This window comes from Salmo salar, chromosome 18 (assembly GCF_965601325.2).
Source record: "Salmo salar chromosome 18, fSalSal1, whole genome shotgun sequence".
Lineage (NCBI taxonomy): Eukaryota > Metazoa > Chordata > Actinopteri > Salmoniformes > Salmonidae > Salmo > Salmo salar.
The window spans coordinates 75,265,635-75,287,443 of NC_138308.1; the positions used below are offsets into that span (position 1 = coordinate 75,265,635).

The 21,809-nt window shown below is 42.0% G+C and overlaps 1 protein-coding gene across 21 annotated transcripts in view; it reads right to left on the bottom strand.

The window, feature by feature from the left end:
- Nucleotides 1-2,381: 2,381 nt before the first annotated feature.
- LOC106577623 (receptor-type tyrosine-protein phosphatase delta) overlaps nt 2,382-21,809 on the bottom strand; it is a 645,609-nt gene continuing 626,181 nt past the window's right edge. For all 21 annotated transcript variants that reach the window (XM_014155859.3, XM_045701363.2, XM_014155852.3 and 18 more), the window contains 7 exons: nt 12,625-12,910; nt 11,036-11,214; nt 10,797-10,923; nt 10,393-10,518; nt 9,217-9,371; nt 8,644-8,779; nt 2,382-6,626 (listed from right to left, as the gene is read on the bottom strand). In XM_014155859.3, coding sequence (XP_014011334.1) covers nt 6,558-6,626; nt 8,644-8,779; nt 9,217-9,371; nt 10,393-10,518; nt 10,797-10,923; nt 11,036-11,214; nt 12,625-12,910 — 1,078 coding nt within the window. In that variant the 3' untranslated portion in view covers nt 2,382-6,557. The remainder of the gene's footprint in view (nt 6,627-8,643; nt 8,780-9,216; nt 9,372-10,392; nt 10,519-10,796; nt 10,924-11,035; nt 11,215-12,624; nt 12,911-21,809) is intronic.

Below are 21,809 nucleotides of genomic sequence, written 5' to 3' on the forward strand. Positions count from 1 at the left end.
GAAGATACTACCGTCAATAGGTGCTAAAGCATCTATGAATGAGATAATATGTTCCTAGGGGAGATAGCATACTCAACAGGGTCCAGGGTGAGCTCACTCACACTGTAGTGGCCCAGCCCAAGCAGGTCATTGATGTTCAGGTGGTAACAAAGTAATACCATTGAAAAGGAAAACAAAAAGGCATACCAATTGAAAAGGATTCAACTACATGTGGGAAAACCCTGCTGGGTCGGGAAGCTGCTCGATCGGGAAGCTGCTCGATCAGCCTCCTCAAATCAGCAATCACCAGTCAATCACGCACACCTTCAACTTCTTCTTCTTCTTTGGGATTGGGCTTTTGGGTGCATACACTGCCACCTACCGTACTGGAGTGTGAGGCCATTCATGGCCTACCTACATAAACTTCTTGTAATACAAAATTGTGAAAAAGGAAAATTACCCTGCCGACTATTAGCCCTCATTAAAAAACCCACCACCCCATTCCACTATTTAACCGTATCTAATGCTACACCAGGCCAATGGTCTTGGAGGACAGAACACTACCACTCAACACCCCCTGCAAATCTTCTGCCGTAAAACCTCGCAATCCCAAGTACTTCTCCGAAGCTGCCACCACAACCTCTATTTTTGGTGACTTACGTTCCATTTCTGCAATACAGTTGACAACCATGGCTATGAATGCTAAGAAACCCACCTTAATGAAGCACATATTATTCCCATCCATCTCTATTGGTCTCTGCCTACTCACAGGAATCATCTCAGGATCCCTCACATCTTCCTCTACCTGCTTCTGCATATAACACTTTCTGTATTACTCTCACCCTGACAACCTTAACCTGCCTTTTTCTCACCGAACACCTCTATCCTCCAGCCCCATGATCACCCCCACAGCTAACACACAAAACTTGCTCCACCGAAACTACACATTCCTTTGTCTCATGCTCTTCTGCACATCTAGGAATATCCCTCCTACACACTGCTGCAACATGACCATAACTTCACCACCATCTCCACAAGGCCTGCGTCGCACCAAACGACTGGTGTCACATTCACAAAGAATCTTCTCTTTCAACAGATCCTCCTCAACACTTAATGCTACCTCTGTTATCACTCCTTTCAAAGGCGCCTTTCTCAGAAGAGCAAAGCAAGTCACAGTTCTTGTTCCTAGTCGTGTGGTCCGGGGCGCCAGCTCCCTCTGGACAGAAGAAACACAATAAATCATCACGAATCCACTTCGAGTTACTTTCACCAACTCAACAGTCCCCAACCAACAACACATATGGATCAGCCAGAATACAAAGATCCATTCTCTCCACAAATCTCACTCACACTGGGACAGAATCATCCTAGTCATCATCGGGACGAGGCTCGAACTCTGTGGTCCATCTCGGAGCTACTGGAGCATGTGTCCCTTTTTTTTGCACCTGACGCCAACCTTCCTCACCACACTGCTTCACTCTACACTCGGCGGTCACCACTGCACCTGCCATCGCATTTAATTCATCCTCACTCCTCATCATGTTCAATTTCCTTCTGTAGCTCTTCCAAAAGTTCTGTGAAATCCCCCACTCCATATTTACTCATAAGATGTTCCACTTTCCTCCTTTTTGTCCTGTCTACCATCTTACAGCAACAAAGTAATTTGGTTCACACCACTCCATCACTCACACCTGTGCACAAGCACTATTTGTTAATCCACTCCGTGTATCTGCTAAAGATGCTGCTGCCCCTAAGGGTTGGAAATGAACTCTAGTGGAAATGAGATGTCCAGCTATAGCCTAACCCTATATCTATTACTAACAATACAGGCAATTCTCAACTGGCATGACATGATAACGCAACTTATGAAACCTGATGGTGCGTTCAGTTCGGAACGGTTTGTTCTGAATGACACGTTCCTCCAAAACATTCTTGAACAGACTTTCGAAGTACGTTTGCTCATGTTTGGTGGGTGTGGCGAGGTGTGGATTGAAGCAATGAGTGACGTAATTAAAAGGTAGTGGGCATGCTGACAGCGTTCCCCAACCTCCCTATTTTTCAACTGGTCGTTCAGTACAGCACCGTTAGCATTCAATTGAACTGGCCATCACAAGCTTGGTATAGTGTGTCTAGGATTACAATGTAAATTGTCTCTCTTGTTCCTTCCCTCCAATTTCCAACAGTGGTCATTGGTAGATGTACAGTTGAGGCCCAGGTTTCAGCTGATGTGTCAATGACAGAGTTAATTGCACTATGAAAATCCATTATGGCATGATGAGGCCCCATTTTTCTTTTGGCAGGAGAACTATGGATTTCATTAATGACACTGCCAGCAAGAGGCAAAATGGCCTCATCAGTCTTTCAAAGTCAATTTGAAATGGAGGGAAAAAAGTGAGACCATGGTGCATAACACAGACATTGTTTAATAGAATTCATTTATAACAAATGGAACTTGTGTCAGCAAATAACTGATTTTCATACAGACTTATTTCGCCACCAATGTAACCTAAGTAAGAAAATAAAAAGCACTCCTTTCATTCAGAAAAAAAAAACAGTTTACGCTTACAACTAACCAGAGGTAATTGTATGATTCTTTTAACAAGCCATTTTTTTTGTTTACAATTTCATGAATTAATTTCAGTCTATGCATCCAGACGAGCGATAGATAGAGAGCAGAGAGAACACAACGTTTATTTCTGTAATGACACTCCAAGCTTGAATGGCGAAGCCACGTTAGTTAATAACAGATGGTTGGGACAAATTTAGGAAAGTCGTCTTCTGGAGTAATCATGGCACCAGAATGGATGCTCTTTTTGCCACAACCTTTCTTTTTTGTCTTTTTCAAAGTTGATACCTTTTTTTGTGTTATTTACATACACACAACGTGAACGTTGAAGGAGATTCTTACAGATGGGTTCAAGTAATATATTATTGGGTTCAGAATCAATAGGGCAGTGCATAGTACAAAGAGTTATAGAAAGTGCAATTCTTCCTTCTAGGCCTGCTGCGGCCATTTTGCAATGTTTCACCATGCATAATGGAAATCAAAAGATCAAGATAGGAAAACAAAATTAATGTTGTGGATCAATTAATGTACAAAGACTGCTGAACTAGGTACATAAAATGTGGCAGCGAGGTTAAATAATAAAAGCACTTTTATACTGTTTTATTATATATACATACACTACTGTTCAAAAGTTTGGGGTCACTTAGGAATGTCGTTGTTTCCGAAAGAAAAGCAAAATTTTTGTCCATTAAAATAACATCAAATTGATCAGAAATACAGTGTAGTCATTGTTAATGTTGTAAATGACTTTTGTAGCTGGAAACGGCAGATTTTTTATGGAATATCTACATAGGTGTACAGAGGCCCATTATCATCAACCATCCCTCCTGTATTCCAATGGCACGTTGTGTTTGCTAATCCAAGTTTATAATTTCAAAAGGCTAATTGATCATTTGAAAAACCTTTTGTAATTATGTTAGCAAGCTGAAAACCGTTGTCCTGATTAAAGAAGCAATAAAACTGGCCTTCTTTAGACTAGTTGAGTATCTGGAGCATCAGCATTTGTCGGTTCAATTACAGGCTCAAAATTGCCAGAAACAAAGACTTTTCTTCTGAAACTCGTCAGTCTATTCTTGTTCTGAGAAATGAAGGCTATTCCATGCGAGAAATTGCCAAGAAATTGAAGATCTCGTACAACGCTCTGTACTACTCCCTTCACAGAACAGCGCAAACTGGCTCTAACCAGAATAGAAAGAGGAGAGGGAGGCCCCCAGTGCACAACAGAGCAAGAGGACAAGTACATTAGAGTGTCTAGTTTGAGAAACAGACACCTCACAAGTCCTCAACTGGCAGCTTCATTAAATATTACCAGCGAAACACCAGTCTCCTCTGTCCAGTGTCTGTGTTCTTTTGCCCATTTTAATCTTTTCTTTTTATTGGCCAGTCTGAAATATGTTTTTTTTCTTTGCAACTCTGCCTAGAAGGCATCCCGGATGCCTCTTCACTGTTGACGTTGGTTAGAGCCAGTCAATTTGATGTTATTTTAATGGACACATTGTTTTGCTTTTCTTTCAAAAACAAGGACATTTCAAAGTGACCCCAAACTTTTGAATGGTTGTATATATATATATAAACCAACTGATCCAGAAAATGAAACAATTTAGCTACATGAAATAAAAAGGGAAAGAAAGCACCTGGAATGCACATCCACAAAGCCATCAAAGAGGGTCAAATAAAAGAGGGGTCCAAAATATGTTGTGTCCTCCACCCCGAAAACCGTAGAAGTGAGTCCTCCACGATAGCAGACGTAACACACATTTAAGGATTGTCAGAGTTGTAACACTAACCTGTTCCAACAGCTTGTATCTTTCCGCAACTGTATATAACTGCAAATAAATGTATCAGTTGAATACTTTCAAGCCTAAGGCATAGTGAAGGGATCCTTTGGCTGAGTGTCTATACACTTTGTCTATACAAGGAGTGTCAAACATGCGGCCCTATTTGAACAGTCAGTAAAAGCTCATTGACTCCGCAAATATTCTCATGATCTATCCCATGGTCTTTGTTGACAACAGGCATGTGGCATTGACTCATTAATAGTCCGAATAAACTGAATAGTCCTAGTTTGTTGCAAATGCACATCGACTTTCTGTGAAGGTATCAGTGAATGACATGGGAGTCTTCGATGTTTTATTCTTTTTACTAAGCCACAATAAGGCAACAGAAAATGAAAATAGGGCCTTGCCATGTATGTATTTGCATATATAATTTCATATTATGTGACAAATGAATACTTAAGGTAAAAATGTAATATACAGTTAGTTATATGTTCTATATGCATGGACTTCTCAAAGAATACAATAATGTGTTAAATGAATGTTATAAAAAACAGGTATAAATATAAGGCACTCTAAATGCTAAATGAAAACATGTTATGCCATTGAGCGTTTGAACACCTCAAGATGAAAGTTACATCTATGTACCTTGCCCTATTGTATGGAGCAATGACTTAGTCTAAGGGACCCCCTGCTCTGCTATGGAACTACAGACTGTATGAGCGTATCTATATACACTGGTGATACGCGACGTTCCCAACAAGCCTCACCACGGGAACAACAATGTCATGATGTCTAACAAAGTATCCACATGAACCCTATCTATAATACACCTATTTATTGCACAAGAAAATATGCACTGAATCAGAATGCGTTTTTGTCCTACTGATGTGCATTCCAGTGAAAAATATCTTAATTTCCCCCAAAGTATAGAAATCTCATTGTAGAAGCTTTCATATACAATCCTTTCGTTTCATATATAGCCATAAATTATGTACTTTATTTCAATATACATATGTTATAGGTTATGCAAATGTATTATTCATATATAATGTATATATCTGTCATCTTATATAACATAAATATGTATATATCATTTCATGTATTTTATCCATCAGGTGCTCATCTTTTACCATAATTCTAACATGGAAGAACTAAGATAATCGCTAGCAGCAACTTCATACTTTGCTCATCCCTGTTGATTCCACAAAGCCCCAGTTTATTACATGGGTGTAAGTAGGTTATTGTGTATGTGATCATGTACAAATAAGACAAAACTAAAAAACTAAACTAAAAACCCTGTAACAAAGTCAACATTTGGTAGTGTGAATACAGGACTGCACAAAGTGCGAGAAACAATAATAAAAAAAAAAATAGCAAGAAAACCGAAAAGAGCGAAGACTTTCTCTGCATGACGGTGCATACATTAGAACAGTTCTACAGCTTACAACTCAGAAGGAAAAAAATTACGATTACGCAAGTACTTTGTTTGATTCACTTTGTCGAGTGATACGTTTTGTTAAAAAAAGGAAATAAAATTTCACATGGTTCAAAATTAAGCACATATCAGCTGTATAGTAAAAAACAAAATCAATAGGTTTTATTTGTTTCATATATCTTTAAACATTCCCCCTTCCCCCCAATTGTTTAAATGATGAACGTTGTGACAGGAAACGGGGTATATTATTAATTATTACTTTAGCTGTGTCCTGTTTTTCATATTGGACCAAGCACTGGTGTCTTCTTTTTTGATGGGTAGTTGTCTCTGTGTAGTTTGATTGTGGAACAGAAATGTCTCTTTACAATGTGCATCGAGTTTTAAGCCATTCTCTGTGCCTCCATTTGCCTCTCCTATGGTTCGTAATATGATGCATTACTTGTCGATGAAATAGTACGTTCTGTTATTTTTTTGTTTATGTTTCTTTCAGTTATTTGAACCCAAGACGAATCCTTGAAGCAACAGAAGAATAAAAAATATTCCATAAGACGCTTCAACAGTCAGGATTCCCTCTCTCTTTCCCACGTCAGGGTGAGTTCCATGGGTTTGGGGAAACACTTGGTCCTCCAGGAATCATCTTTATAAATTTTTTGACATTTTTGTGTCTCACATCCAACACTTAATTGAGTCTTTAGCTAGGAGTTAAGAAGTACTTTCTCAAACAGGAAATTATGGCTCAGAAGAGAGGCTCGCTGGGGTTGTCCAAGGGCCTTCTGCTTTTCCTCCGGGACAGGGACTCTTACGTAGCATAGTGGTCAAAGCTCCCAAGGTATTCCAAGCCAGCTCTGTAACAGAACTGGTATTGATCCTGAGGAGAAAGGAGAGAAAGAAAATGTAGTTCAAACTGTTCGTCACTATTTTCCAACCAGGTACTATTTATTTTTCTGTCTGTCTAGTGCTCTTTTATTTTTTGTCTCTCTTTAGTTTCACTGGCCTCTATCATTCTCTTTTTCTCTGTCTGCAACTGTCACATTTTCATTTGTTGCTGCTCTGAAATGTGATAAATAAGCTTTGAAAAAAACTTACTTGACTCACCACAGAGTAGAAGATTCCTGCTTTTAAAGGAAAATCCCACCCAAAAACTAAATTTTGGTATTTGTTTCATTAGTCCATTGTTGACATAGTCCCATTTTCTTTGCTTGTCGGGAATCAAGATTTCAACATGTAACTTTCAAAATACAGAAATCATCCCATATAATGCTGTGTTTTGCTACCTGCCTAATAGTTAACAATACAGTGCCTTCGGAAAGCATTCAGACCCCTTGACTTTCTCCACATTTTGTTATGTTACAGCCTTATTCTAAAATTGATTAAATAAAATAAAAACTCAGCAATCTACACATAATACCCCATAATGATGAAGCGAAAACAGTTTTTAGACATTTTATCAAATGTATAAAACATTTAAAACAGAAAAAACGTATTTATATTGCTATGAGACTCGAAATTGAGCTCAGGTGCATCCTGTTTCCATTGATCATCCTTGAGATGTTTCTACAAATTGATTGGAGTCCACATGTGGTAAATTCAAATGATTGGACCGTAGAGCTCCGAGACAGGATTGAGTCGAGGCACAGATCTGGGGAAGGGTGCCAAAACATTTCTGCAGTATTGAAGGTCCCCAAGAACACAGTGGCATCCGTCATTCTTAAAAAGAAGAAGTTTGGAAAAACCAATGCTCTTCTGGAGTTGGCCGCCCGGCCAAACTGAGCAATCGGGGGAGGGGCTTTGGTCAGGTAGGTGACCAAGAACCCAATGGTCACCTTGACAGAACTCTAGAGTTCCTCTGTGGAGATGGGAAAAACTTCCAGATGGACATCCATCTTTGCAGCACTCCACCAATCAGGCCTTTAAGGTAGAGTGGCCAGACGGAAGCCACTCCTCAGTAAAAGGCACATGACAGCCCGCTTTGGCAAAGGGCACCTGAAGTCTATCAGACAATGAGAAACAAGATTCTCTGGTCTGATGAAACCAAGATTGAACTTTTTGGCATGAATGCCAAGTGTCACATCTGGAGGAAACCTGGCACCATCCCTACGGTGAAGCATAGTGGTTGCAGCATCATGCTGTATGGATGTTTTTCAGCGGCAAGGACTGGGAGACTGGTCAGGATCGAGCGAAAGATGAAAAGAGCAAAGTACAGAGAGATCCGTGATGAAAACCTGCTCCAGAGCGCTCAGGACCTCAGACTAGGGCGAGGGTTCACCTTCCAACAGGACAACGACCGCAGGCAAACAGCCAAGACGACGCAGGAGTGGCTTCAGGGTAAGTCTCTGAATGTCCTTGACTGGCCACACCAGAGCCCGGACTTGAACCATATCGAACATCTCTGAAGAGACCTGAAAAAAGCTGTGCAGCAACGCTCCCCATTCAAGCTGACAGAGCTTGGGAAGATCTGCAGAGAAGAATGGGAAAAACTCCTCAAATACAAGTGTGCCAAGCTTGTAGTGTCATACCCAAGAAGACTCGATGCTGTAATTGCTGCCAAAGGTGCTTCAGCAAAGTACTGGGTAAAGGGTCTGAATACTTATGTAAATATGATATCAGTTTTTTATTTGTAATACATTTGCAAAAATGTCTAAAAACGAATTTTTGCTTTGTCTTTATGGGGTATTGTGTGTAGATTGATGAGGGGGGAAGAAACTATTTAATACATTTTAGAATAAGGCTGTAATGTAACAAAATGTGGAAAAAGTGAATGGGTCTGAATACTTTCAGAAGGAACTGTATATAGTGTGGCAGCTAGGTAGGTAGGTTATGCATCACGCTTGGTCGACCTCCATAAGGTGAGAGGTGTGGAGAGTACAGTATACAGGGCATCTCACCTCTGTCTGCACCATGGCCGGTCTCTGTGTCCGGAGCATTTTCACCGTCTGGAAAATATCCACTACGCCCTCGTACCTCATCCGCTCTAATACGATGCTGAGGGTGATGAAGACTCCGGTCCTACCCACGCCCGCACTGCGAGAAAGATGAGCAATCACTAAATAAACAGTCTGAGAACCAAGCTGTTGACAACATGACCAGACAAAACCACAGGTGACCCGAAAAAAACAGACATGACCAGACAAAACAACACAGTCAAAACTAGACTGTTGTTATTTGTCTTTGTTCTCTATACTATTTACATTTACTTATTTATATATTTATTTTCCCCACCTGCCATGATATGTCAGAGGACTCTGCTGTGGGGTGTCTGGGAGCTAATTTAATGTCTGGATAGATCTTTGATCTTATCTTTTATTCCAGTAGGATCAAAGTAAAGCATCACTATTACCGTTGCAAGTCGAGCGAAATCTTTTAAATACCATTAAATCTTGTGGTCTTTTATTGTACTTGCTTACCATACTGTCTGTGTATGATATAAAACTCCATTGAACATAAAATATTATCCTTACCTACAATGGACTGAGATAGGCCCATCTTGGCCAAACTGTTCTTTTGTTTTATGCACTTGGCCGATAAAATCGATGAAGCCCTCTCCCGATTTTGGCACTCCTTGCTCGGGCCAGTCTGTAAACTGAAACTGCCTGACCGTCCGTGACTGTCCATCCTGGAAAAATAGGGAGAGAGAATACAGTGTGCTCACTTGAATGGAACGTCACGCCAAAGATATAGAAAAATGACAAAGTGCAAGTGATGAAGTCAAGGCAACCCGTCTAATGCACTTGACAAACAGGCCAAGTCGGAAGATAGTGAAGGAAAAAAATGAAAACTGACTATCTCAATATGCCTCAGTAATGACACAGGCTCGTGTGCGCTTTTCTATTGAAGATACCAGTGGTTAGCAAATCAGGGTGCACAGAGGCACACAGTTTTAAGCACCAGACAGGCGTTTGTTACTAAAGATATCTGTCATTTTCACCTGAATGTATTAATATATGAATACTAAAGACACTAAGTCCTTTGATGTGCCTGTGTTCGGCAGGCTCTTGAAATGACGTCTTTGAGGGTGTGCATTACTTAAGTGATATTGTATCCCCTTGATAAGGGGAAGTAATCCTATTCAGGTCCCAGTATAACACACACTACAAAGGAGAAGCCTGCACCATTTATCAGTGTAAGCCTTTGATGGAATTAAAAACTCCCAGCGGCTCAAGGCTGCCAGAAGCAGTATTTGTTTTTACACCATTGACACATGTCATAATTCCCTCATATATTTGTGCATATATTCCTTTTAAATCATCAAGTTTGGTATAAACAACATATTTGATCTTGGGCCCAGATGCTGGCTTTAAGACTACTGCACAGTAAAAACAAAAACACTAGGAGTCAGCCAACTGATGCTGTCAACAATGTCTCAATCTGAACTGTTCAAATCAAATGGCTCCAAAAAATGTTGGCGAGTGCCGCTAGTTTTGTCTCTGTTTTTATCATCAAACAAAGACACAGTTGTTCAAAGACAAAGACTTCAAAGTAGACAGATTTATCCGTTTGACCAAACTCCACACTGTAAACAACGAATCTGATATATTTGGACAAAAAGTACAAAGTCGGGAACGCTTTCTAGCACTGTCAAATCTCAATGACTGTTTAGACAGTAAATGAGGGCTGTATTACAGTACGGCACTTACCCTGGCGTCAGTCACTTTGAACTCTCTCAGGATGTACTGGGGCATGTTGTACTCAGCCATGGGGTCCACCACAAAGTACTGGTATCTGGCCGACCTCTCTGCTGGCCAATACTGGTGGCATTTTTCCTGCAGCGGTGGAAAAACAACAGAAACAAACTCCATGAGCGATAAACTACCTTGTACGGTACACTGAAACTCCAGCAGAGTGCCTGGATATCTTACAGATTGTGGTTGCACGTGTCATTGTTGGTCTGAATTCAATTTATTTTGCATAGCTCAAGAACGACATAGAAAGGAGAAGTTGAAGTAGCAAAATTGTTATATGTATTGTTAAAGAAGCAGCAACATTTGATTAGCACAGGAAACAGAGTGCACAGAGACAACCTCATTTTCCATTAACATACCCTGCCCATTTCCCTGAGCTTCGTTAGCATGACCACGATTGTGGAGTTGTGCTCCCAGAGCATCCTCCAGAAGTCCTCCGTGGTCTCTGCTAGAGGCCCTTGCGTGGCAATATAGGCTTTCTGTTGCCTGTGGACATAAAACAATATGCTCTCTTAAGTAACACAGAACACATGGTGAAAGTGGACTACCATTTGAGTCCCTTATTCAACTATCTTGGTCAACAGAGTTGAAAGCTCACCTGTATCCATCAATGAAACTGGCATTAATGTAGTCGGAGCCCTCCACCCCTCGGATTGGCTGAAGACACACTCGTGTGGACTCGTATGGCATTATGTTCACAAGGCGGTTCTTGAACTTGTTGCAGGGGAGATTGGCACTGATGAATCGCGACGTATGGGCTTTAGTGTTGGCTAAACGCTACAGAGAGGTTGATAGGAAGCACTGCGGTTAGGTGAATGCTGGCGAACGCAGCTCTCTTCCATTTATTTCCCCAGTGCCTGGCTTGTGGTTGACATAAAAAACAGGGGGTTTGTCTAATATAAAGACGTGAACGTTATTAATAATCACATGCTACCAAAGTGAAGGGAGGCCTTAGGAAGATCATGGGTTCTCGGCTGTCAAACAATTCTGAACGGAAAAAGGCTACGCTGTTTACTGCATCTACAGTACTTACATATTTAATGTTAACGTTAAGTGTGTAAGGGGAACCAAGTGGATTATTGTTGCCGCTCAGATTTGCAGTACGGAGCAAAAAATAGCATTTTGTGATGAACATGAAAATGGATGCTGCGGCAAGCCCGACGTGGACAGGGCCAGGGGTAATCTAACCTGTTTCACATCTCTTAGGGGTATCACCATTCATCATTGGCCAAGGGAAGTAGGTGCGTGACAAGCAAGGCAAACAAGCTTTACATACAGCACATATAACACACTGCAGACTGGCTGACTATGACGGGTGGGTGGGTTGGTAGTGGAGCCCGCTCATTGTAAATGCAGGGTGTATGTTCTAAGCCCCCTCTGGCAACTGTCCTAGTCATGGGGGAAAACCTGTGTTTGACATTTTGCTGTAAAACTACCCCTCTTATAACCATAAGGGTGGAACGGAAAGGGGAAAGGGGTAACCAAAAGGGGGGGATTTAACCCAAGTCGGGTTACAAAAGGAAGGCAACTAACTGGAATGGGGGAAACCACAGGCCCCACGCTGTCTCGCTGGGCTAATGGGAATTGGAAAAGTGTCTGTGAGTGGTGGTACTGAGATTGGCCAATCAATGACGCCAGGGCCAGGATGTGACTTGTAGCTGGTGGAGTTGGGGGGGGGGAGGCCTGGGGTTTTTACATGAAAAAATATCTAACCACCCTCTGACTTTCGGTAAATACAATACATTTAAGTTTTCTGTAAAACCTCACATGGGATCAGACAAAATTGGACATAAAAAGGGACTGGTGCTTGCAAGTAAGTTTTTTCTTCTTTTCTTTATGTAGCCAGTGCCTCTTTTGTCGGCATGGGCCTTTGGAACAAAAGCAGGATATGAGCTGGAGCACATTGCTCTTTGGTTAGCATCCAGTCCAATGTCTTTATGTTGGCTATTTGTCTGTAGCGTGCAATGCTTCTTTATCAGTTTAGCTATTCCTTTTGCAATATTTTTTGCAATAAACTGCATGCTTACTCATGTAAGCCTCCTGTTCAAGCTACTTTTACAACTAGCTTGCACTGAACTGAATTATTTCCCCTCAAAATAACGGTAATTTCTGGGTGGACTTTTCCAATTATCGACAAAGAATTAGAAATTAAATTCAAGGCCAATAATAAGGCACAGAGCGGCTTACCTTGAACTCCAGCTCCATGCCTGAGACGTTCTCTCCACCCTCGATACCAGTCAGCTTCTGGATGTAGGCGTAGAGGTTTCGGGCGGGCACTTCGGTGGTGCCGCAGGTGATGGCCTCCTGGAGCGCGTCGTGGATGAACACGTACTGGTCCTCCGTCTGCACCATGTAGTTCCGCTGGGCGCGCATCAGCGTCACGTGGCCATAGATGTCCACCGTCTTCTCGTGCTTGATGCGCTCCATCATGGCGTCGATCACGATGAAGCAGCCCGTGCGCCCGACCCCGGCACTAAAGAAAAAACAAAGATGGCAAACTTGATATTGGCCCCCTTAAGTGACACAATAGCTTGTGTGGGAAACGATCAGTGCTGGGAGGTTGACTTGGTATTGACTCATTTTGAGCAGCATTGGCAATTGATGACTTCAGCTAAGTGTTTTAGTGGCTCATCCATCTTGACAGATGTAAACCATGATGCACCTTTGAGATAATATCTTCATGAGGATAAATTATTATGTATAAACAGATAACAGGCCTAGATAGAATCACCATTTCATCTACAGCTGGAACTGAGTTATTTTACAACAGTAATTACCTAAAACTACATCTGGGGTTAACACTCAAACATTTTTGTATTCTGTATCCCGGCCTAACATATACCCTTCATACCCCAGTGCACCACTATCTGCTGAGCAAGACCATTCACCTATGATGAGAATGATTACTCTCCATTGGTGGAGAATGAGTGACAGATCCACGCTGGGAGAGGTGCCCTATCTCAGTGGTGAGGAGACCTAAGAAGCTCCCTGGCTACACAGGGACCAGGCCATGGGGCAAATCCCTTGTCTTCGTTGCCAACCCCTTGGCCACAGCAGAGCTGACCGTTTTGGCTTGGAGCGTAATCAAAGTGGTGGTGCAGAGGCAGCGGGTGGAGGAGAATGGCTCTAGCTGCAGTGGTCTGGTCTAAAGTGTGGCTCTCTGCTGGTACTGCAATCGTGGTGCACCTGCCCCCCGTGTGACTTAAAGGCAGGTAAATTTGCCAGGGAACTTTGTCGGAGAGTAGTGCAGCTGACTTCAATTGCTGCAATTAGCTTAGCGCACTGTGCTAAAATCAGAAGGCACTGAAAGACAGGCCTCTTCATTAAGACTCCCATTGGCACATTTTCACATTAGAGCCAGAAAAAAGTTAAAAAGGAAAGAAGGAAGGAAAATGTATCGCTACTGTTTGAGTTTGAGCTCTTCTATTCAGGTCAGATAGCAACACATGCTTTATAAACGTAACCACATGGAAAGACTGCTGAGGGGAGATGTCTAATTTGAATATTATGCTGTTTTTCTTCTTCATTTTTTGGGACAATGGCATCGCGGAGAGTGTGAACTCTAGTCCGCCTGACAGCTCACGTCTTCCCCAGCCGAGCACTGACAAGACAGTCAGTTGTTGGCTGGCTGCTCTAAAGTAAATAGGTTATTCAACCCATTAAGTCGACATGGCTACGAGGTGTGACCAACGCTCCCCTGCCTCTCTTCCCCTGATAGGCCATTTGTTTTTCATTTATACAGAGGAAAAAAGGAGGGAAGAAAAACTCAAGAGGGAGTTAAGATAGTCCCCGGGGCCCAAGTCTGGCTAATGTGCCATGGTGCAGCGGAGAGGGAATTAAATCGTATACGAGAGTCGTTTGTCGCTGCAAATCATTGTGGTTGCGCTTAAAATGGCCGACGTTACCTGATTGATTTGGGGACGTGTTTTGATGTTGCCTTTATCGTGACTCTTGAGGTATTACACAGATGCTCATGGGTGTTGCTGGGCTTTCTGAGAGTTTGGTGTGTGTGTGTGTGTGTGTGTCTGAACCACACGTGATCCTAAAATATTGTATGTGAAAACGTCTCAGGAATATTTGGGGATATGAACTACATCCAGGGTCTAAGGAGCAGCCCTCTCCGGAGCATGGTGGGGGGAGAAAACACGGCAAGCGCAAGACATTTTCTACCCCGGCCCCAGCTGTTTCTAATCCTTCGCCACTTTACAGTCCAGTCTCAAACGCCGGAGAGTAATGACCTGTGAGCATGCCAGTGACAGAGTGACAGCATCAAGAGATGGGCAGGTGGAGGAAGAAGAGGAGGGAGGAGCGGGGGTGACATAGCCACTTGGCTCGCCTCGTCCATTATCGGCAGAGAGAGAAAGAAAGGCTCTGTACGTTTGGCAATCCTGGGGGATGGTTGGCCCTGATTTGGGGCCTGTTACACCCCCCCCCCCCCCCCGAACTGACACTGGCTGCTCTGACAGGCACAGCCAGCTGCTTTGGACGTCGGCAGACATCAGTGTTTGGCTAATGTGTTTTCAAAGTTTTTTCTGAGTTTGGGGAATGGGGAGATTGTACACTGAAAAATACAGCTGCAACTGACCTGGAGTAGATAAAGCCTAGACAAAGTAAAAGCAATTACATGTTGGTATTGTTACTGAATCTATTTTGGTCGGGCAACCTCTCAAGTCGCCTTTTTACACTCCATTCACTCATTAAACAGACACAGACCAACCAAACCATTAACTTCAAATTCACCATAAAAGTTCAGTGTATGGTTTATAATGGTGACCAGAAGGCTGTGCAATTATTTCCACATTTACACTGTGTAACAAAATGCTCCCTCTCTATTCAAGATTAGTTTTAGCGTATGGCTACTAAATACAATGAGACTGTCTGAATGGCAACGTAGTTTAATCAGAGATAAAATCATACCAAAACAGGATGATATGTTTTTGCGTGTATATGTGTGTCTATAAACCCTCCTGCAGTATGGTTACATTGTTCTCCACAATCTCAAAAGGAGACACTGGCTGCATCCCAAATGGCACCCTTTCCTCTATGGGCCCTGGTCAAATGTAGTGCTCTATATAGTGAATAGGATGCCATTTCAGACGCACCTAATGACTAATTCTTAACCCATCGTGTGATGTGTGAGACTGGACTGCAGTCTCGCCACTCGGGGAGAAATAGGTTGAGAATACTTCATTTCACTGTGGGATGAGGCAATAAGGTCATTAAAGACAGACTTCCTTGCAGAAGACTAGACTCCTGTCCTGTAAACTTATGTTTATTCCTTCCTCCCATTGATACGAGACACTACTCTAACATTCCCACTCTAACATGAACCTTGAATGTCAGTCTGTGCTGTACCTATTGTTCAAGTAGAGAGAGTACGAATCGTACAACAGCCACCAAAGAGTATGTCTGTCGGACTTGTTTTCCTAACTAAATGATGTCTCTTTAAATCTCCCAGCACTGAACCAGTGCTCTTTGAGAGACGCAAAGAGCCGCAGAAAGGGCTGGCGATCCCGGTTACATTCAATCATGTCCGTTGTGACTTCTCCCTGTGAACCCATAACGCCTGAACGGCCCTGGTTCCAATAGGAACACAACGGTCCGCAACCCTGTGGGTCACTGAGAACAGAATGGAACTGCTGAAACACAGAACCTAGTTTAGTGCTCCGTGGGGGTGGGTGGGGGACTTTTACAATATGCACCCCCCCCCACACAACAAACGATGACCTCACCTCATGAGGAGAGAGAGCGAGAGAGAACACATGGATGTACTTTTAATAATATCCTTCTTCACTACTCCTCGGGGGAAATGTTGGCTGATGTCCACGGCTGGGTTTGGGAAGTTTTCCACGTATGATATAAAGTGTTCTGTTGAAATATAGGGATAGTTAACTTTGATCCTGTGTTGTTGGACATTTCCATTTTTCTCTGAAGCGCTGTTGAAAGCTTGAGTGTCAATGTTGGCCACAGGACTTAAGATGCAATCTCGCATAGGCCTACTTAAAGTTACTCTCTAATGAGCTTCAGACTGTATACTGAGCAAACTCACATTAGTCAATCATTTTACTAGAGAACTTGGCCATAAAGTGAACTTTTTACACACTGTGATTACAATGGGCATATAATACTGTGGGAAGTCCTACAACATCAAATTGAATAATGATAATATAATGATAATCCAATTTAATTGTTTTGTCACTCATTATAAAAAACACAATTCAACTCAAAACCCCAATGCTCCTAATTGCCATGCATTGCCTGGCTTCAACAGGGAAGACATTTTTTTATGAACAAAAGACACAAAGCACTTTGAAACCAGGCGAGACAATTTTAAAAACAGAACACCAACCACTTATCCTCACCTCATTGTCTATGACTGTCACGTTTTTACAAGGCATGTCATCCAAAGTAATGTTAAGATGGCTAGCTCGCTATTGAGCATGACTTAAATACGACCATCGATGGGAAGTTCTGAAGTGGATCGTAGACAGACAGAGTGACAGTGACCATGGGTTTCTGTGTGACAGCAATGTCATATCTGGGAGGCTCCTCTACTGTCCCGTTCGTAATTTGCACTCTTGAAGCCTGGGTAAATTGGGGTCTCTGTCTGGGCGTGACAACAAAGCAGCTAAATCAATAATAGCACTTGAGACACGGTCGACTTTGGTCAAACATTAATTCTGCTCCTTCCACTCCAGAGGCCATTACAGATTCAATTATTGTACGTGTGTTGTGTGTGTTTGTGTGTCAAATTAATTCTGCTCCTTAGACTCCAGGGGCCATTACAGATTAAATTATTGTATGTGTGTCATTTGCGTTTGTTTTTGTCGATGCGTGTTCGAAAGTCTCTAATGAAAATATGTTCAACAAACTGTCAAAAGAAATTACACTGAAAGCTAAAAACAATGTTTCTTTAGGATTGGTTCACACCCACACCTACTCTGATTATCTATTTTGGTCAGTTTGAGTGTTGCAACACTGATTTCTTACAGGGAGCATGGAATAAGTGTTTTCCTGCAAACAATAGTCTGGCCACCTAATTAATCAAATGCCCTAGTGACTGTACAATGCAGTTAATTATACGGCAATTTTTTTTTTCCTTAACAGCTTTTCTTTAGACTTGGAAATGGTCTGTGATAAACATGCCGCAATCAACAGCCTGGAGAGATAGAGGACTTAATGGACCAGCCAGCTCACCAACTCTCCATGCTCATCCTGAAATCTAAGGGTGCATCCCAATAAATCAAATCAATCAAATGAAATTGTATTTGTCACATTACCCGAATACAACAGGTGTAGACCTTACTGTGAAAATCTTACTTACAAGCCCTTAACAAACAATGCAGATCAAGAAATAGAGTTAACCTGTTAGGGCTAGGGGGCAGCATTTGCACGTCTGGATAAAAAAAATGTACCCGATTTAATCTGGTTACTAATCCTACCCAGTAACTAGAATATGCATATACTTATTATATATGGATAGAAAACACTCTAAAGTTTCTAAAACTGTTTGAATGGTGTCTGTGAGTATAACAGAACTCATTTGGCAGGCAAAACCCTGAGACATTTTCTGACAGGAAGTGGATACCTGATGTGTTGTATTGACTTTAAACCTATCCCATTGAAAAACACAGGGGTTTAGGAATATTTTGGCACTTCCTATTGCTTCCACTAGATGTCACCAGCCTTTACAAAGTGTTTTGAGTCTTCTGGAGGGAGATCTGACCGAACAAGAGCCATGGAACGATGATGTCCCATTAGACACCTGGCGCGCGAGTTCATGTTGGGTACCCTCGTTCCAATACGTTATAAAAGAGTATGCATTCGTCCACCTTGAATATTATTCATGTTCTGGTTAAAAAAGGCCCTAATGATTTATGCTATACAACGTTTGACATGTTTGAACGAACGGAAATATATTTTTTCCCCTCGTTCATGACGAGAAGTCCGGCTGGCTTAGATCATGTGCGAACAAGACGGAGATTTTTGGACATAAATGATGAGCTTTTTTGAACAAAACTACATTCGTTATGGACCTGTGATACCTGGAAGTGACATCTGATGAAGAGAATCAAAGGTAATGGATTATTTACATAGTATTTTCGATTTTAGATCTCCCCAACATGACGTCTAGTTTGTATCGCAACGCGTATTTTTCTGGGCGCAGTGCTCAGATTATTGCAAAGTGTGATTTCCCAGTAAGGTTATTTTTAAATCTGGCAAGTTGATTGCGTTCAAGAGATGTAAATCTATAATTCTTTAAATGACAATATAATATTTTACCAATGTTTTCTAATTTTAATTATTTAATTTGTGACGCTGACTTGACTGCCGGTTATTGGAGGGAAACGATTTCCTCAACATCAATGCCATAGTAAAACGCTGTTTTTGGATATAAATATGAACTTGATAGAACTAAAAATGCATGCATTGTCTAACATAATGTCCTAGGAGTGTCATCTGATGGAGATTGTAAAAGGTTAGTGCATCATTTTAGCTGGTTTTATGGTTTTGGTGACCCTGTCTTTGACTTGACAAGACATTACACACAACTCTTGTAAATGTACTGTCCTAACATACTCTAAATTTATGCTTTCGCCGTAAAACCTTTTTGAAATCGTAAAACGTGGTTAGATTAAGGAGATGTTTATCTTTCAAATGGTGTAAAATAGTTGTATTTTTGAAAAATCTGAATTTTGACATTTATTTGGATTCAAATTTGCCGCTCTTGAAATGCACCTGCTGTTGATGGAGTGCACCACAGGTGGCACGCTAGCGTCCCACCTAGCCCATAGAGGTTAAGAATATATTTAGAAAATAAACTAAAGTAATGTAGTGATCAGGCCTACCACTGTTGTGTCATTAGCAAACTTAATGATGGTGTTGGAGTCGTGCTTGGCCACGCAGTCGTGGTAGAACAGGGTGTACAAGAGGGGACTAAGCACGCACCCCTAAGGGGCCCCCATGTTGAGGATCAGTGTGGAAGATGTGTTGTGACCTACCCTTACCACCTGGGGGTGGCTCGTCAGGAAGACCATGATCCAGTTGCAGAGGGAGGTGTTTACTCCCAGGGACCTTAGCTTAGTGATGAGCTTTGTGGGCACTATGGTGTTGAATGATGAGCTGTAGTCAATGAATAGCATTCTCACATAGATGTTCCTTTTCTCCAGGTGGGAAAGGGTAGTGTGGAGTGCTATTAAGATTGCGTCATCTGTGGATCTGTTGGGGCGGTAGTATGCGAATTGGAGTGGGTCTATGGTTTCTGGGATGATGGTGTTGATGTGAGCCATGACCAGCCTTTCAAAGCACTTCATGGCTACTTACGTGAGTGCTATGGGGCGGTAGCCATTTAGGCAGGTTACCTTTGCTTTCTTGGGCACAGGGACTATGGTGGTTTGCTTGAAATATGTCTGTATTACAGACTCGGTCAAGGAGAGGCTGAAAATGTCAGTGAAGACACTGCCAGTTGGTCTGTGCTCTGAGTACTTGTCCTGGTCATTCGTCTGGCCCCGCGGCCTTGTGAATGTTAACCTGTTTAAAAGTCTTGCCCACATCGGCTACGAAGAACGTGACCACACAACAGCTGGTGCTCTCATGCATGCTTCAGTGTTGCTTGCCTCGAAGCGAGCATAAAAGGCATTTAGCCCTTCTGGTAGGCTCGCGTCACTGGGCAGCTCGCGGCTGGGTTTCCCTTTGTAGTCCGCAATATTTTGCGACGAGCGTCAGAGCCGGTGTAGTAGGATTCAATCTTAGTCCTGTTTTGACACTTTGCCTATTTGATGGTTCGTCTGAGGGCATTGCGGGATTTCTTATAAGCGTCCGGATTAGTGTCCCACTCCTTGAAAGCGGCAGCTCTAGCCTTTAGATTTTGCTTGTAAGCAGAAATCAGGAGGATAGAATTATGTTCAGATTTGCCAAATGGAGGGTGAGGGAGAGCTTTGTATGTATCTCTGTGTGTGGAGTAAATGTGGACTAGAGTTTTTTTTCCTCTGGTTGCACATGTGACATGCAGGTTGAAATGATGTAAAATGGATTCAAGTTTGCCTGCATTAAAGTCCCTGGCCACTAGGGGCACCTGGATGAACATTTTCTTGTTTGCTTATGGATTTACAGAGCTCGTTGAATGCAGTCTTAGTGTCAGCATCGTTTTGTAATGGTGAATAGACGCCTACAAAAAATAGATAGATAATGTGGTTTACAGCTTATCATGAGGTACTCTACCTCAGGCGAGCATTACCTCAAGACTTCCTTAATATTAGACATTGCGTACCAGCTGTTATTGACAAATAGACAAACACCACCACCTCTCATCTTACTAGACGTCGCAGTTCTGTCCTGCCGATGCAGGGAAAACCCAGCCAACTGTATATTATTTGTGTCATTGTTCAGCCACGACTCCGTGAAACATAAGATATTACAGATTTTAATGTCCCGTTGGTAGGATAGTCTTGAACGGAGCTCATCCAGTTTATTCTCCAGTGATTGCACGTTGGACAATAGAATGGATGGTAGAGGCGGGTTACCCACTCGCCAATAAATTCTCACAAGGCACCCCAATCTCCGCCCCCTGTACCTCCGTCTTTTCTTCACGCAAATGACGGGGATTTGGGCCTGGTCTCAGAGAAACAGTATATCCTTCACATCAGACTCAATAAAGAAAAAATCTTTGTCCAGTTCGAGGTGAGTAATCGCTGTTCTGATATCCAGACGCTCTTTTCGGTCATAAGAGATGGTAGCAGCAACATTATGTACAAAATAAGTTACAAACAATGCGAAAAAAAAACACATAAAATAGCAGTTGGTTAGGAGCCCGTAAAACGGTAGCCATCCCCTCCGGCGCCATTGTAATATTTCCTTTTTCCTGAAGTGTGCACTCTTTCACTATGTACACACAAATCTAAAAGCATTGGATTAGTGGAGGCAGGGCTAGTGGGAGATCCCTCCATATTTATTATACCAGTCATTTCCTTCAAGGGAAGTGAACAAGTGAACACTTTGGAAGAGATAAGGAGAGATAATTAGAACGTAGCCTTAAGTTAACATTCTGATGCAAGAATTAAAATACATGAATGGAGGGATGAAAACAATATATATTTTCAAAATGGTGGTCTGACAAGGCATAGGGGATGTGGTATTGTGTGAGATGCTTCCGTACGGATTTGAATCTCTACACTCCCTTTATCTTCTGAGTGACATTAATTCCTGCATTCTGGTTCGCCGTAAAAAGTCTGGCTTTTTCAATTGAAACTGATTCTGCGACTAGGTCTAATTAACTCCAGCTTGTAGTAATTTGTATTCTTTGGTAATCCCTTTTTATTGTACATTTTTCAGACATAAATTTGTATCTTCTTGCATGTTCTATCTCAGTTTCA